The sequence below is a fragment of the Macaca fascicularis genome, chromosome 2 (assembly GCF_037993035.2).
Source record: "Macaca fascicularis isolate 582-1 chromosome 2, T2T-MFA8v1.1".
Lineage (NCBI taxonomy): Eukaryota > Metazoa > Chordata > Mammalia > Primates > Cercopithecidae > Macaca > Macaca fascicularis.
Window position 1 is genome coordinate 99,992,889 of NC_088376.1, and position 16,894 is coordinate 100,009,782.

Below are 16,894 nucleotides of genomic sequence, written 5' to 3' on the forward strand. Positions count from 1 at the left end.
GAATACTTCATCTGCTGGGTTCAGGAATGCAGATGGGGACTGACCCTGAGGGTGAGTCAGTTAATAAGCAAGCAGCCCCTGCTGGGCTGAGGTCAAAGGGATCCTGTCCAACCAGAGGGATTGGACTCCATCGACTAGCTGGCTCCTGGGATTCTCACATTGGATTCACAGTTCTTTAGAGTAATTTCCAGGAGCCCCTCATCTTCTCCTCCTGAGCAGGCCCTCAGGGCAGGAATCTGGGGTCTGGGGGGCAACTGCATACTCAGATTTTTGCATTATATTACAACTATCAGTACATGCTGCAGTTGGCCACAGTGTGCTCTGTTTTTGTTTCCAGCTTCCCAGTGCAACGTCAGCTTAAAGAAGCAGAGGAGCCGCAGCATCCTTAGCTCCTTCTTCTGCTGCTTCCGTGATTACAATGTGGAGGCCCCTCCACCCAACAGCCCCAGTGTGCTTCCGCCACTGGTGGAGGAGAATGGTGGACTTCAGAAGGTCAGTACTGGCGAGGAACTGTGCACTCCATAAAACTGCAGCAGCGGCATATCTGTCCCATCCTTGATGAATATTCTTAATAAGAATATGCGGAGCCGGGCGCGATGGCTCACGCCTGTAATCTCAGCACTTTGGGAGGCTGAGACAGGTAGATTGCCTGAGGTCAGGAGTTCGAGACCAGCCTGGCCAACATAGTGAAACTTCATCTCTACTAAAAATATAAAAAATTAGCTGGGCGTGGTGGCAGGCGCCTGTAATCCCAGTTGCTAGGGAGGCTGAGGCAGGAGAATTGCTTCAACCTGGGAGGCGGAGGTTGCAGTGCCATTGCACTGTAGCCTAGGCAACAAGAGCAAAACTATGTCTCAAAAACAAAAAACAAAAAGAAAAGGATATGTGATAGTGTGTGTACAGCCATTTACTTAAAGATTTGAAATTACCAAGAAAAGTAAGCTTTTTTGATAAAGGATATCTCATTTAGCAACTAAAGATCATATTTGATGGGAGTTACGGGAGTCACTTCACATTTTTATAACATTCTCTCTTGGGAAGTTGAATGCATTAAACAGTTAAACAACCAGTAGCAGACTCACAAATAGATGAAAAGAGAAACAGACATAGAGAAGAGCTAACAATAAAATAATTGAGTTTAACTACCTTGTTTAATAATAAGCATGTTATATATTCTTTTGTATGTATCAAATAAAATATGTCATATTGTCACAATAGGTCAAAAACCAAAATCTATCAACATGCTGTCTAACAAACGCATCTGAAACAAAGTTACTCAGAACAGTTGAAAGTATAAGGATGCGGCCAGGCATGGTGGCTCATGCCTATAATCCCAGCACTTTGGGAGTCCAAGGCAGGCAGATCACCTGAGGTCAGGCATGGCGAAACCCCTTCTCTAGTAAAAATACAAAACTTAGCTGGGCCTGGTGGTGGGCACCTGTAATCCCAGCTACTCGGGAGGCTGAGGCTGGAGAATCGCTTGAACCTGGGAGACGGAGATTGCAGTGAGCCAAGATCACGCCACTGTACTCCAGCTGAGTGACAAGAGTGAAACTCCATTCCAAAAAAAAAAAAAGTATAAGGAATAAGGATGAGCAAAGAGACCTCATACAAGTATAAATTAAGGAAAATAAGGGTTATAATATTAATCTCAGTCAAAACGGAATTTCAGGGAAAAATCACCGAAAGAAGATTATTCATCATGAAGATAGTTGACATTTGAGGACACAAAAGTTATAAAGCTTTATATTCCAAATAACATGAGCAAAGGACACAAACAGGTAATTCACAAAATAAGAAATACAGATGGTTCAGTCTTGTTGATATCATAGACCAGGAGTGACTGTGGGCTGTGACAGTAGCCACATGCTTCTGCAAGACTGTGAACACTGCTGTTGCCTGATTTGTCTCACAGGCTTGGAGTGTAGAAGCATAGGAATTAGGCTGAAGGTTTTCATATGGTCAGACATGAAAAAATAAGAATGTTGCACATATAAATACATGAAAAATATTTAACATGTTTAGTAATCGAAGAAACGCAAACTAAATAATGAGATACCATTTTCCAGCTTTCAACTTATCTAAGATATTTTTAAACACAATATTTGGTTTTAGCATGGAGTGGTAGGAGGGAGGATAGAGAATATAAATAAGTTGCTGGTAACAATGTTACTTGATGACACCTTTCTGGAGGAAAATTTGGCAATATGATCTTAAAGCCTTAAAAATATCCCTATTTGTTGATGCAGGCAGTTACTCTTTATGGACATAATTATGAATGTGCAAAGATTTAACCATGAGGTCCCACCCAGCATAGATTATAATGCCGAAAAATTATAAGCAACCTGATGTTCAACAATAGGCAGTTGGTTTAAAAAAAAAAAAAAAAAAAACAACTATAGAATTAACTGTGCAATCAAATAGCATACAGCCCTTCAAAATGATATGTCGTAAATATTGCTGATATAAAGAAATGGATAGAGTGTCTCTCTTGTTCTCTCACACACATACACACACAAGCATTTATAAGACTGGAAGGACGTATGCTGAAATATGAAGGTTATCTCCTATTGCTCACACTGGTGGAATTATAGCTAGGATTTTCTCCTTCCCTCTATACTTTCCTCAGTTTTCAGAAAATCAGCTTAAATTACTTTTATGATTTAAAAAATTATTTTAAAACCACATATGGATGTATAGAAGGGAATTCTGGGAAGATGACAGCCTGAGCACATGGCTCTGACTGTTAAAATTCCCTCCCAGGATAAACCCAGGTGGGCCTGCTGGTGGAGCCTGGAAAGTGCATTCAGGCCCCCAGTTTTCCTGACACCTTCAGGGTAGAGAGCAGGCACAGGATTTATTCTCTCTCTTACTCAATAAGAAGCAGGGAACCACCAACAGAGGAAAATGCTTACATCTCCCTGAGTCCTTGGACAAACACTCGAATGTATAGTCCCATGAGGTCCACTGGCCAGAAGGAGCTGGCGGATCGCCTTGGAAAGGGCTCATACTGCCCACACAATGTGTGTGGTCCTTTGAGGGGCTGCCCTGGTGAGCTGGATTGCTTCCAGTGCTTGTGCCTTGGAGGATCCAGTAGTGTAGGGGCTTTCTTCATCTCTGAGGTTTGTTAACATGAGCTCTGCTGGGCCATGAAAACAGCATTCCTTGCTGGGCCTTGCAGTACTCACTCATTTGCCACTTCCCAGAGAGCCTCATAGACTGACCTGCACAGACACTGAGGGAACCCACAACCTGGTGCAAGCAAAGAAAAATGCAGCCTCCACTGAGAAAGTCCAAGTTGAAAAAACTGTAATGAGACTCCCACTGCGGTAAAACTAATGGAAGAGATGGAAGAGAACTTTAACAGACAACTCAGGAAATGAATTATGAGTACAAAAGTAACATTTGGAATTTAAAAACTCGTGATTTCTAAATATAAAAATTCAGTAAACAAACAGAAGGAGAATGGTCACTGGTGGGAACTGAATTCATGTTCTGGAAAAGCAAGTGGAAGAAGAAATATCTTACAATTCAGACCAGAAACACAGAGATGGTAATTGTGAGAGGGGACAGCAGGCATCTAGGAGATGGAACATGCAAATGTTAAGAGTTCCAGAAAGAGAAAAAGTAGTAGAAGAAAAATTTCTTGAGCTAAAGACAAAGCTTGAATCTGTGGATTGAAGGAGCTTACCAAGTCGACAGCAGGATTAGTTAGAGGAGCGCATGCCTAGATGTATCTGTAGAAATTTTGAAGTTTAAGGACAAAGGGAAAGTCTTACAAGATACTAGAATAAGTTATTTTCAAGGAAAACAGTTATATTAGTATCAGACTTCTCATCAGCAACACTAAAAGCCAGAAGACTATGAAAAAATATTTATAGACTACTGAGGGAAAAAAATGGAAACCAAAAATTCTGTATGTGACCAAGATATCATTTATCTGTTGAGACAAAAGTTTCTTAGATATGTAATGATTCAGAGAGGGAACAAAACATAAAAATCTGGGTGAGATTGATACTCAGTTATGATATAATTGTTAAAAATGTTAGAAATAGGCTGGATGCAGTGGATCATTCCCATAATCCCAGCACTTTGGGAGGCCAAGGTGGGCGGATCACGAGGTCGGGAGATCGAGACCATCCTGGCTAACACAGTGAAACCCCATCTCTACTAAAAAATACAAAAAATTAGCCTGGCCTGGTGGCGGGTGCCTGTAGTCCCAGCTACTTGGGAGGCTAAGGCAGGAAAATGGCGTGAACACAGGAGGCAGAGCTTGCAGTGAGCCAAGATTGCACCACCACACTGCAGCCTGGGTGACAGAGCGAGACTCAGTCTCAAAAAAAAAAAAAAAAAAAAAAAAGGTTAGAATTAAGCTGGGTGCAGTGGCTCATTCCTATAATACCAGCAGTTTGGGAGGCTAAGGCAAAAGGATCACTTCAGCCTAGAAGTTTGAGACCAGCCTGGGCAACATAGGGAAACCCCCATCTCTACAAAACAAATAATAAATAATTAGCTAGATATGGAGGTGTGCACTTGTAGTCCCAGCTACTCTGGAGCCTGAAGTGGGAGGATTGCTTGCACCCAGGAGGTCAAGGCTGCAGTGAGCCATGATCGCACCACTGCCCTCCAGCCTGGGTGACAGCAAGACCCTGTCTCAAAAAACCCCCAATGTAGAAACAAACATGATTTTTAGGAATAGAACTAATAATAGAACTGTAACAAGTGGCACAATTAGAAAATAGATCTTTAAAATTCACAGAGGGGGTAAAGGAGAAATAAACAAATTGAACAAGCCATCAAAATTAAGGAAAGGGAAAAAGAATAAATAATAAATAGCAAACATAACATAAAGAATAGGCATAAAACCTAGTTTGATGAACCAGATTCTTCTAACAAAGACCAAGACTACATCAGATTGGTTTGACAAATTCAGCTGTATGATATTTCCAAGAATATGCCTGTCATCAAATAGGAATGATTTTGTCAGTAAGTAAAAGAAAACTGCTGGGCATGGTGGCTAACGCCTATAATACCTGCACTTTGGGAAGCCGAGGCAGGAGGATCACTTGAGGCCTGGAGGTTGAGGCTGCAGTGAGCCTTAATCGCTCCACTGTCCTCCAGCCTGGGTGCCAGAGCAACATCCTGTCTTGAAAGAAAGAAAAAAAGAGAGAAGGAATGAAAGGAGAGAGAGAGAGAGAGAAAGTGTGAAAGAAAGAAAAGAAAAGGAAGAAAGCCGACAAATAATAGCTTAGACAATTAGGGGATTATTTTTCTCACACAAAAAGCCTGGGTCAGGTAGTTACTGGGGTTTATATTTCTGATGATGCCATCAAGAACATGTTTTTCTGTCTTTCTGCTCCCCTATCCTTGGTGTGTTTGCCTTCATCCTCATGCTTGCTATTTATGATCTCAAAGTCACAAGTTTTAGATATCCTATCCACATTTAAAGGAAAAAGATAGGGAGGGGTGGCACTGGCCATGTCTGTCCCTTTTATGAAAAGTAAATGCTTTCACAGAAAAACCCAGGAGACTTCTGCTTATGTCTTATTGGCCTGACACAGTGCCTGGCAGATTTCTTTTACTTACTGCCAAAATCATTTCTATCTGATGGCAGATATGTTCGTGGAAACAGTGTACAGTTGAATTAGTCAAACCAATTGGGTGTAGCCATTTGTCACATGGCTATCCAATAGCAACAGGGGAGGAATTTAGCCCAGCATATTCTTGCTCTCAACAAAATCAGGAGAAGGGAGGAATGACTCATGAGTAGATACACTAGTCAGTATGGGTTCGTTTATGCTTCAGTAACAACCTCAAAACCTCAGAGGCTTAAACAATAAAAGTCTATTTTTCACTCATGCTACTTGTTTATAATGGGTTGGCTGAGGCTGAGCCTTTTGTTCTGTGGCACTATCCAACAGAAATGTAATGTAAGTCACATGTATAATTTAATTTTTTCCAGTAGCCACATTAATGAAAATATTTTTAAAACAAGTGAAATTAATTTTAATAACATGTTATTTAATCACTATATCCAAAATATTATCTTGATATGTAATCAATAGAAAAAAATATTAGCGAGACAATTTATATTCTTTTTATCTTACTAATCCTTCAAAATCTGATGTGTATTTTACACTTACAGCACATCTTAATTTGGACCAGCCACATTTTGTGTGCTCAGTGGCCACATGTGACTAGTAGCTACCATACTGGACAGTATAACCATCTTATCCTCATTCACATGCCTATACCCCATCTCTTTGCTTCCATGACTGTCACAGCAGGACAAAGGAAATGTGATAAATCACATTGGCTCTTAAAGTTTTCACTCAGAAAACTCAGAAAAACATGCCTCATTTCAGCTGACATTTTATTGGCTAAAGTAAGTCACATGACTGCATTAAGTTCAAGGGGAATGGAAGTGTAATCCTCCCACATATTCAGAAAGAAAACTGGAATTATTTGGTGGACAGTGCTAATGACAATTGCAGTAGGTGACAGTTTCTGACATAACATCTAACATACAGATAAAGAAAGGTGGAAAATAAAGAAATGGGCAAAATATACAAAGCAGATCACACAGAAAGCAGGAGTGACAATGTTAATATCAGATAAAGCAGAATTCAAATTCAAAAGCATTAAACAGGATAAATAGGGGCACTTTATGACAAATAGTCTAATACATGAACCGTATAGTAGCCCATAGACCTTTATATATAAAATCAACAGTGCCACCAAAGAAGAAAACTATATATGATAAAAAGCTATCTTCAAAAAATAAACAGCAAACAACACAGAAAAATCAATGGTAGGTTCTGGCTAATGGAATAAGCCAAGAAAATGAGACAATTGGTATAAACATGGAAAAGATACAAAGTTAGTCTTATTTGCAGATGACATGATTGTTTACATAGAAAACCCAAAAGACTCCTCCAAAGTTGATTCAAATCATAAAAGATTTTGATTTCTCATGTTTATGAGAAATGTGTGTGCTGTTTCTGGATAGAAAGGCTTAAGTTCTTCTGGGACAAAAAAGGTCAAAGAAGAACCGAGAAATTTTTAGAAAGAAAATAAGGAAGACAGCTTGGTATCTTTGTAGATGAAATGATATGAGGAAATGGCATGGCAGCCTTGGAAGCTTTCCTGGGGTACTCAGCTGTATCTATCAGGAAATAGAAGCCTTTAAAGGCAGTTCCTCCAGCAGAGCTGAGCTCACTTGGACTTACTGTTCATTCATGAACTTCCTTCTATTAACATTTGTCAAGATGGCTTTTTAAAGAATTATGTTAACTTTGAGTTAATTTAGTTAATCCAAAGTGGGGTGACACGTTATTTCCATAACACTTGACTAGTCAATCCGGGAGACCAGACACCAGAGAAAGAGCCCTGTCAGAGTGGGGCAGTGAATTCCCAGAGGAGGACCCTCTGCCTCTTGACCCTAGCTTGCTCAGGACATTCGGAACACAAAGCCCAGGCCTATTAGATGTGGAAGCAGATTCCAGGCCCATTTCTACTGCTGATTCCTTAAGTATCTGTACCTCTCGGAATTCAGCATGCCGGAGGAAGAGGGAAGGCTGTGGACAGAATGGGACAGATGACCTCTAGGGTTCTATCTACCCTCCATATTTACTTTTGCCCTGGAGAAATGAGGATTTGGAGCCTTTGAGTTTCCAGCTGCTTCTGCAGCAGCAGCTTGGGGTAGCAGCCATTGCCACCATCACAGCCACAACCTGGACCTACAGACCAGAAGCCTCCAGAGGCTGGGAGGAGTCAGAACCCCAATGGCAAAGACCATGGAGGACTTTTAAGGGCAAAGACAGCATAAAACGGATTGTTGGACACTCACAAATACATGCATACGTCATGCTGTATACACAGACATACATACATGTAAGCTTCTAGGGTAATTTTCAAGCCCAAATATCCTTCTAGATCAGCACTTTTGCTTGCTCATAGTGGACATTTTGTCAGGCCTTTCAGATGCATTGTTGTGATATCTTGCATCATGGACGTGCTCATCTCATCAAAAGTGTGTTCTGAAGGTACACCTGTGTGCAGGGGATGTCTGCACTCTCCTACTAGAGCAGAGCTTCTCAAATTGGGATAATTTGCCCTCCAGGGAACATGTGGCAATGTCTGAAGACAGATTGTCACTAGAGGGGGAGAGAGCATCTGCTGACATCTAGTGAGCAGAGGCCAAGGATGCTGTTAAACATCCTGCAACAAATAGGACATCCCTCACAACAGAGTTTCCCAGCCCAGAATGTCACCAGTGCTGAGGTTGAGAAACCCTACTCTGAAGTGGCCCAGCTGGGTATGGCAGCACACACCTATAGTCCCAGGTACTCAGGAGGCTGAGGCAGGAGGATGTCTTAAGCCAGGAGTTTGAGGCCACAGTGAGCCATGACCACACCACTGCACTCCAACCTGGGTGGCAGAGCAAGACCCCGTCTGTAAAGTAAAATAAAATAAAAATAAGGAGACCCAAATAGGATGTGAACTTCTGGTTAAACTCTCCTCCACCAAATACTATGCAGCCGTGAAAAAGAAGTAGTCATGTAATTTGCAGCAACATGGATGGAGCTGGAGGCCATTAATCTAAGCAAACTAATGCAGGAACAGAAAACCAAATACTGCACATTCTGACTCATGAGTGGGAGCTAAACACTGAATACTCATGGACAACAAAGGGAACAACAGACACTGGGGCCTATTTGAGGGTGGAGCTTAGGAGGAGGGTGAGGATGAAAAGACTATCTCTTGGGTACAATGCATATTACCTGGGTGATGAAATAATCTGTGCAGTAAACCCCCATTTACCCCATAGGTAAATGACATGCAATTTACCTATATAACAAACCTGCACATGTACCTCTGAACCTAAAATAAAAGTTTTTTTAAAAGTATGTCCTCCACCAAGTATGTCTGTAGGAGCAGTGACCTACTATTAGTCCCAGTATTAGGAATAATATTATTTAAAAGCTTCTTAAATGAATTTATCTGTGCAAGTTCTTGGAAACTTTGATTTATTTGATTGCATTGTCTGTTGGAGAGCAGCATAGCTCTGCCTTGAGTGATGTCAGAAGGAAGCTGACAGTCTTTAAGACAAGCCCAAAATCTGAAAAAGGAAGGAACTGTGGAGATCATCTCAAGAGGAAATGATACTTGCTCTTATACTGCAGAGGTGATGACTAGGGGTTAGAGATAATCAAGAAGTTGCTAAATTGTTCTTAGTGTCAAAACAGAGCTCAGAAAGGTGCCAGCCAGCTGCCATTGCCAGCCATCAGGTTTGGCCCTTTCATGTGAGACCTCGTTATCACTGTAACCCTCTTAATAAAAATGGACACATATTTTCAGAAATTCTTCAGTGTACAAGGCATGAAGCAGTGCATCGCCTTATTAGGCCATCTAAAAAAGAAGAAACAGAAACTGGAAATGCTCAGTGGAAATAAACTTTTTTATTAGCATTTCTTAACAATGCTATAATGAAGTGTTTCCATCAATTAGGTTTGGAATGGCTGGCATTTGGGGCTGCGGAATAATTGAGGCCTTTCCTTGGGGCCTAGGTTTTCTTAACACTCCCTGTGAATACAGGTTGTATTTCCCTTGAAGGAGAAAGCTGTCCCCTTGTCTGTTGCCTGGGAGGGAATTTCTTGTACCTTGCCTTGTACCCTCTCCCTAGTCTTCCCCTAGAGGAGCTCCTGGAATGACCAGGAGGTCATTGTAATCTGATGAACACGTCTCCCATTCCCTGCATATGATATTGACTTAGTCTTTTTAGGGAAAAGCTTGCTTAAAAGAAAAAACAAACAGTTATTAGAAGGAATCAAGGATTAAAGTAAAGTATGAGTTTTTATTTTTGTTTTTTAATTAAGGGTTGAATTCCTGGGAGTAAGGGAGGCACTATTTAAATACACAAAATGGTTGGTGAGCCTCAGGAGCCCAGCCTGGCTTGTTAGCAGAACGGGTGTCTGAGAGACAGAAGGAGCCTCATGCCTTAACTGTGGAAAATTTTCGGATCCCTCCTGTTCATTAAACACCACCAAGGTACAGAGAATGGCAGATCATGCAGCTGCTGTGCTCGAGAGGGCTTTGAAGTTTCTTTTGAGAATATGATCTTCTCTTCAAACCTGACAATGATTTTTTTTTCTTTTTCCTCAGGGTGACCAGAGGCAGGTCATTCCCATACCAAGTGTATGTATATTTATCTAATTTTATTTATTAAAACGGTCATAAAATCGTGTGGCTTTGGGCCTACTGATATAAAGGATTTTTTAAATGTTATTGCTTATGTTGTTTATCATGTGGTGTAAACAGCTCTGTTCTGTTAAAAAGAAAACTGAAGCTACATTTTAAACTGTGAGCAGGAAGTTCTCTACAGAGACAGTTTCCTTTCTCAGGAACAGCAAGGCAGCCAGCATCCATTTACCCAATTCTCATTTTCCCTTTCTCTCTGGGAAGGACCTCCAAGCTGAACAAGCTGAGGTTGCTCAGAACCCTCACCCATACCCCACCATCTTAGCCTCAACTCCATAGATTGGCGGGAACATTCTTTTGCCCAGACACAGTTCTTTGCAGCAGGTTCAGTCCCAGTGGAACTGGGCTCACCAAGCCCAGGTCCCAGGTGACCGGACCGTTTCTAACTTATCAGTGGTAGTATGGCTGTAGCTCCGAGATCAGAGAAGTCACCCTAACTATATTCTCTGGACTTGCAGGACCCATCCCACAGGCCTGCTGTGCTGCAACTCTGCCCAGCTGGGCACTCCCTGAGGCCACCCTCACTTCTGTTGTCAGCCCTGAAATTTGTTCCACCCCAGCACAGTCCTGCACCAGCCACCCCTCAGCCATCCGCTGTCCTTTCTCTTCCTGTTCTGCCAGCAGAGCCACCCAGCCTGAGGCCAGTCAGCAAGAAGTAAACTGAAGACTGACTCCCAAAAGAAACTTACAGTTGAGATGTCTGTATCAAACAAGACCTTTCAAATAGTCTTATGTCCTTAGAGAAGGATTTAGGTTTCAAAATGTGTCTATAAATTAATTTTTTAGTCTGTAAAGATGATCAGATTCAGATTACTTGATTCAAATCTGTTCATCTCTCTTTCCTTGGAGTTTTTCACATCCAATAGACACAGCAATCTTACATAGAAGGAGTAGATGGATTTCATGCATACAGGTTGACGACTCCAAAGGCTTTGGTAGTACATGTCACTTACAAATTGCCCAAAAAGTTTACAGTAATTTCATTTTTCTCAAAACTCTAACTATTGATTGACTAACGAGTTGCAAGAGTCTGTGTAGTGATTCTGACTGCCCATGTGCCTGAGGGTTGGGCTTTGTTGGGAAAACTGGCTTTGATCAAAAAGATTGACCTAGCAACCCAACTTTTTATCCAGAGTTTGAGGGAGATGCCCAGCAGAGTTAATACCAGAAGACTCTTTAACCTATATACAAAGTAGTTTTTGATTTTTTTTTTTTCCTGCAAAGGTACCTACATTAAATGATGGCAGGTGGCATCTCTCCTTCCACCTTCAATGGCACTATTACTGTTTTTTGTTAAAGCTAATTGGCAGCCATGTGCAAAGTTAAGTGCAGAACAAAAGCACTTGTCAGTATAAAAACCCCACTGAAGAAACGGACCCTTTTCCCACAAATCTAGACTCAGCCATGTATAGAATTCTGGAATAAGAGAAACAAGAAGAAAATTCCTTATGTAATGGATCCTGGTGGTGGATAATAAACTGCTGACTGTGTCCTACATGTGAGGTGTTGGGTCAGGCCATGTGAACCTATGAACTATCTTGCCCAAAGAAACAGCCGAGCCAAAGGAACTTGCATTTTTGAATGATGACCTCCAGAAAAGTAGTTCCACTAGTGGGCACAGTGTGATTTCCACTGCCTGCTTAGCATATAGGACTGATCCCAAGTCCATCTGAGGCCAGCTCAGCGCTGGAACCAAGTCTTGGGAGCCCCTGCAAAATTTGCACCTACCTGAAAAGGCTGCAGGTTACGTAAGCAGCGTGGTCCTGGCCTTTCTGGACCTCAGGGGGACCTGGTCAGTGCTGGGAGCCCTGAGATCTTAGGGTTCCATGCATAGAACCAGAAATCCGGGCTTGTGCTGAACCTCCAAACCAGATCCCACAACCTCCTGAAAGCTTTCTTCAGGCCCTGAAGGTAAAGAATCCTCTAAGCCTGTGGTGACCAGAGCAACTGTAGCTGGGGTCCCCATCTGTGCCTGTCACTTCACCCCTCTTTTTTCATTCGCATGCTGCTCTGTTTGTATGTATGTGTAGGTTTGGTCTTTTAATTTTTTGCTAAACAATAATTCAAGCTCATGGTTAATTATTAAATATTGAAGGATTTGGGATTAACACCTGTGGAAATACATACATACATACCATATATACATGAAGTTGAAAGATTAAAGCAAAAAGAAAATATCTCTCAATGTAATCCTACTGCCTTCTAGGTAGTACCACTTTTAATATATGTTATTTATCCTTCCAGAAGTTTTCCAGACAAACACAAACATAGTTATATAAATGAAGTTGTGTTGTATTCACCATTCTGCAAATTGCTTGTTACTTTCTAACAAGATGCCTTGAACATCTTTCCAAATATTAGTAGGTATATATCTGCCTCATTGTTTTATATTTCACTGATGGCATTTACTTTGTTTCCACTTCTGTGCTATTACAAATATTTCTCTTAAAAATATCCTCTTTTCTGTGTGCTAATGGACTTGTATGATAGTTCTTTGTGATCAGTTTCTATTTGTGGAAATGCTAGGTCAAAGGATATAATATTACAGTATTGGTACATTAAAGCCAAATTGTTGTCCAAAAGCCTATGCTAATTTACATTCCCATGAAGTATCTATGAGATTGCCTCATACCCTTACTGAAAATGATTATCAAATGTTTCAATCTTTGCTAATCTGAAAGTAAAGAATGGTAGCAGTGGCTCACGCCTATAACCCAAGCGCTTGGAGAGACCGAGGCGGGCAGATGGCTTCAGCTCAGGAGTTCACGACCAGCCTGGGCAACATGGTGAAACCCCATCTCTATAAAATATACACAAAATTAACTGGGCATGGCGGCTGGGTGCGGTGGCTTACGCCTGTAATCCCAGCACTTTGGGAGGCCGAGGTGGGTGGATCATCTGAGGTTGGGAGTTCCAGACCAGCCTGACCAATATGGAGAAACCCCATCTCTACTGAAAATACAAAATTAGGCCGGGCGCAGTGGCTCACGCCTGTAATCCCAGCACTTTGGGAGGCTGAGGCGGGTGGATCACCTGAGGTCGGGAGTTCGAAACCAGCCTGACCAACTTGGAGAAACCCCGTTTCTACTAAAAATACAAAATTAGCCGGGTGTGGTGGCACATGCCTGTAATCCCAGCTACTTGGAAGGCTGAACCAGGAGAATTGCTTGAACCTGGGAGGGGAGGTTGCGGTGAGCTGAGATCATGCCATTGCACTCCAGCCTGGGCAACAAAAGCAAAACTCTGTCTCAAAAAAAAAAAAAAAAATACAATTAGCTGGGCGTGGTGGTACATGCTTTTAATCCCAGGGAACTCGGGAAGCTGAGGCAGGAGAATCACTTGAACCTGGGAGGCGGAGGTTGCAGTGAGCCAAGATCGCACCATTGCACTCCAGCCTGGGCAACAAGAGCAAAACTCAGTCTCAAAAAAAAAAAAAAAAAAAATTAACCAGGCATGGTAGTGCATGCCTGTAGTCCCAGCTACTTGGGAGGATCACTTGAGCCCAGTAGGCAGAGGTTGCAGTGAGCTGAGATGGCGCCACTGCACTCCAGCCTGGGCTACAGAGCCGGACCCTATCTCATTTCTTTATCAGTGAGTTTGAACAGCTTTTCATAAGATCGTTGGCTATCTTTCTTCTTCTCTATTCATTTCTTCTAGTTTTTTTATGCTGTGTTGCTTGTCATTTTCAATTTTAAGGAAACTAGTACTTTTCCCCAAATATATATCTTTTGGCCTTGTTTGTTTATAATTATTTTGGCCACAAGGAAGTTTTAATTTTATATAAGTAAATATTAATGTCATCCTTTATGCTCATTGATTGTATATTTTCTTCTAGTATTTTAATCGTTTTTAATAGTTTCACCATTACACCTTTAAATCTTTGATCCATTTGGAATGTTTGTTGGTGTAAGGCATGAAGTAGGAAACTGTCTTTTTTTCCAAGTGGCTACTCAGTTGTCCCAGCACCATTTAGTGAGTAATCATGTTTTGCATGCCTATTGGAAATGACATTTTTATCCTTACCATTAGTATCATTCGTCTCCCAACTATGGGCCAGGATTTAGGGCCTTCCTTAGTGGGAAGCTTCATGGGCTGTTTGGTGAACATCGGGTATTGAACGATAAGGAAAAGGTGCAGAGGGAACGAAAGTTTGAAACTGCTGATGTATGGGTGGTCATGACTTGAGGTGAGCACTCGAATGCCTTGACCCCAGTGAGGAACGCCACTGAGGCTGTGTCCTGAGTCCTACCGACCCCACACTTTTGCTTAAATTACACACCACACTGATGCTCACAAACATGAGGCTTGCAGTGTAACCAAGCCATAAAAATGGTGAAAGAGGAGAGGATTTGTTTTCTAACAGCTATGTTTCTATGCTATTTGCCTAAGGCTTTTAATACAGCAATAGTACACTTCTTTCCACAAAAGCATTATAAAGAATATACAAGCAGGACAGCTATTCTGATTAAAAGCAGTCTAGAGATCCTCTTGCTCCCCTCCTGCGTTGGGCCCTGACATCCACCCGGAGCTCTGAGGGCTTGGGGAGCACAGCGTGCAGACCTTGAGTCTGAGAAATCTTAAGTAAGGAAACAATAATCCAATGTACTAGGAAGAGGTACTACATCTGTAAGAGTTTGTGGGGTGGGTACTCCAAGAGGAAATAAGCTTAGTGTTAACTATTCATGACTGCCAGTGCTCTGCCAAGGACAGGAAATTTCAGATTTACTCCCAGGAAAGGAACAGGAATGAATACCATTCCCAAACCATGGATGGCAAGCCGTGGTCCTCCTCCACCCACCCCCCAGCAATGTTCTTTGTGTACATTTGAGCAAGTCATTTTGTATAAGAAAGACCTTTCTTGATATGACTGGTATTTCTCTTGTTCTTCAGCTTTATGAAAACCTCAGAGAAAACTTGGTTCAGGACATTTCTTAGTTAATGATTCAAGCATCACCTGAACAGATCAACTGAAGTAACAAAGCACTGTATTGCCATTTTATAGCATCCTTACATTTCCAAGGACACAGCTGTCCCAAAGAATTCTTACCCATGGGCTCAAGAATTTGTATTAATCTAAAGCCAAGCTCTCAGGGAAGCTGTGTGCATTTAGGAAACATCAGAGGATTAATGGAACCTCCTAGCCTGCTGCCTCCCAACTTGGCCTTGTTCCCTACAGCACAAATTAAAATCAATAGCTTGCTTAATATGAGTCTCACCCTTCTCACCCTTCTCCATATTTTCTCTCTTAGATCTTACCATGAGGGGTTTTACTTACTGTTAACTTTTCTGTCTTAGATAACACCATGAGGGGTTTTACTTACTGTTAAAGAATGCTTGTAAAGTGTGGGTTAACTGTGCTAAGAAAGTAATCTTTGTTCTTGAGTTTGGAAAATGAACCACTTTTGGCAGATCTTTGATGTTTTCAGAGATGCTAGGGTTAGAATTTCTAGATCCTTATTTTCCAGGCTAACAATTAAATTAATAAGTTATAATGTTTTAGTAGTTTATAAACACATAGGAAAAGGACTAGATAGACACTAATGTCAAAAGGGAGACACAGAAAAGAGAATGATTGTGTTTTATCTGTCTGGTGTCTATAATCTTTACAATGAGAATGTGTTTTATATTAAATAATTGTGTAATAAAAATTCAAACAAATTTTATTCTGGTCACAAGCATGCTTTCTGCTCTGTCCCAAACAACAGAAATGACTCACATTCTCTCTACTATGTTCACTTAGCTCATCACACTCTGCCTTTTTAAAACACCTTTTGATACAAAACTTTTTGCAAATTTAATTTTTTTAAAATAACCTGCTGACTCACTGGTTTGTAATAGAGGACAAAGTCCTTTCTAGGTCCTCGAATTCCGTGCCTGTCTCCAAGGCACACCCCCGCATCCCTTCACAGTGCTGCAGGATTAGGGAGGATTGCTTCCAGCTGAGAGAGGTGACAGGCCGGAAGGGCTCTTTCTTTTGGATGACGTTGGGAAGGAAGAAACATGGAGTTAGAAATGTTTATGTCTCCACACGTAGCCTCTTCCTGGGCAACCCTGGACAGTCTCTCTCTGCCAAGGTGACCATTGTACTTGCAAATTTACCTAACCTGTTGACTGCCTGTGTTACATTTACTATGAACCAGCTAAAGTTCAAAATTAACTTTTGATCATTAACTGACTTTCAGTTTGAACCAAAAAAAATAAAAAGAGGAAATGGCCACGTAAGAGGAAATACAGCTTGATTTCATTTTTTTCTTGTTTTATTTGATGAACGAAATTGTCCATTCTTTGGGAGCTCAGAATAGATATTTCCTTGTATTTTCTTTTGTATCAAATATTAAAGAGAGTTTGACCTTCTGTGCAGGTCAGAAAATTAATTAGTTAACACTGGATATTGAATATGCCACAAAGTAGACTAAAATACTTCAGATCATTTCTAGAATGAGGCAAGGCCTCAAGAAATAAATCCTCTAAATCGAGTGAGATTGGCCAAAGATACCTAGCATTTTATGGTTGACTGAAGATACCTAGCATTTTATTAACTCTTTATGACTTCTTTATCATGAGATTTGAGTCACCTGCTACTAAGACACATAAATAGATTGTTTGGTCAACAAATAACATGTGGATTAAAGTA

The 16,894-nt window shown here is 41.2% G+C and overlaps 1 protein-coding gene across 5 annotated transcripts in view; it reads left to right on the forward strand.

Annotated features, from left to right (window-relative positions):
* Positions 1-16,894, forward strand: part of CTDSPL (CTD small phosphatase like) — a 119,194-nt gene that overhangs the window by 81,682 nt on the left and 20,618 nt on the right. For 2 of the 5 annotated variants that reach the window (XM_045386477.2, XM_045386476.3), the window contains 2 exons: positions 338-492; positions 10,165-10,197. In XM_045386477.2, the coding sequence (XP_045242412.1) occupies positions 338-492; positions 10,165-10,197 (188 nt within the window). Of the gene's footprint in view, positions 1-337; positions 493-10,164; positions 10,198-13,771; positions 13,852-16,894 lie in introns of those variants that run through there. The other 3 variants (XM_045386475.2, XM_074031686.1, XM_074031687.1) reach the window with 2 other exon arrangements.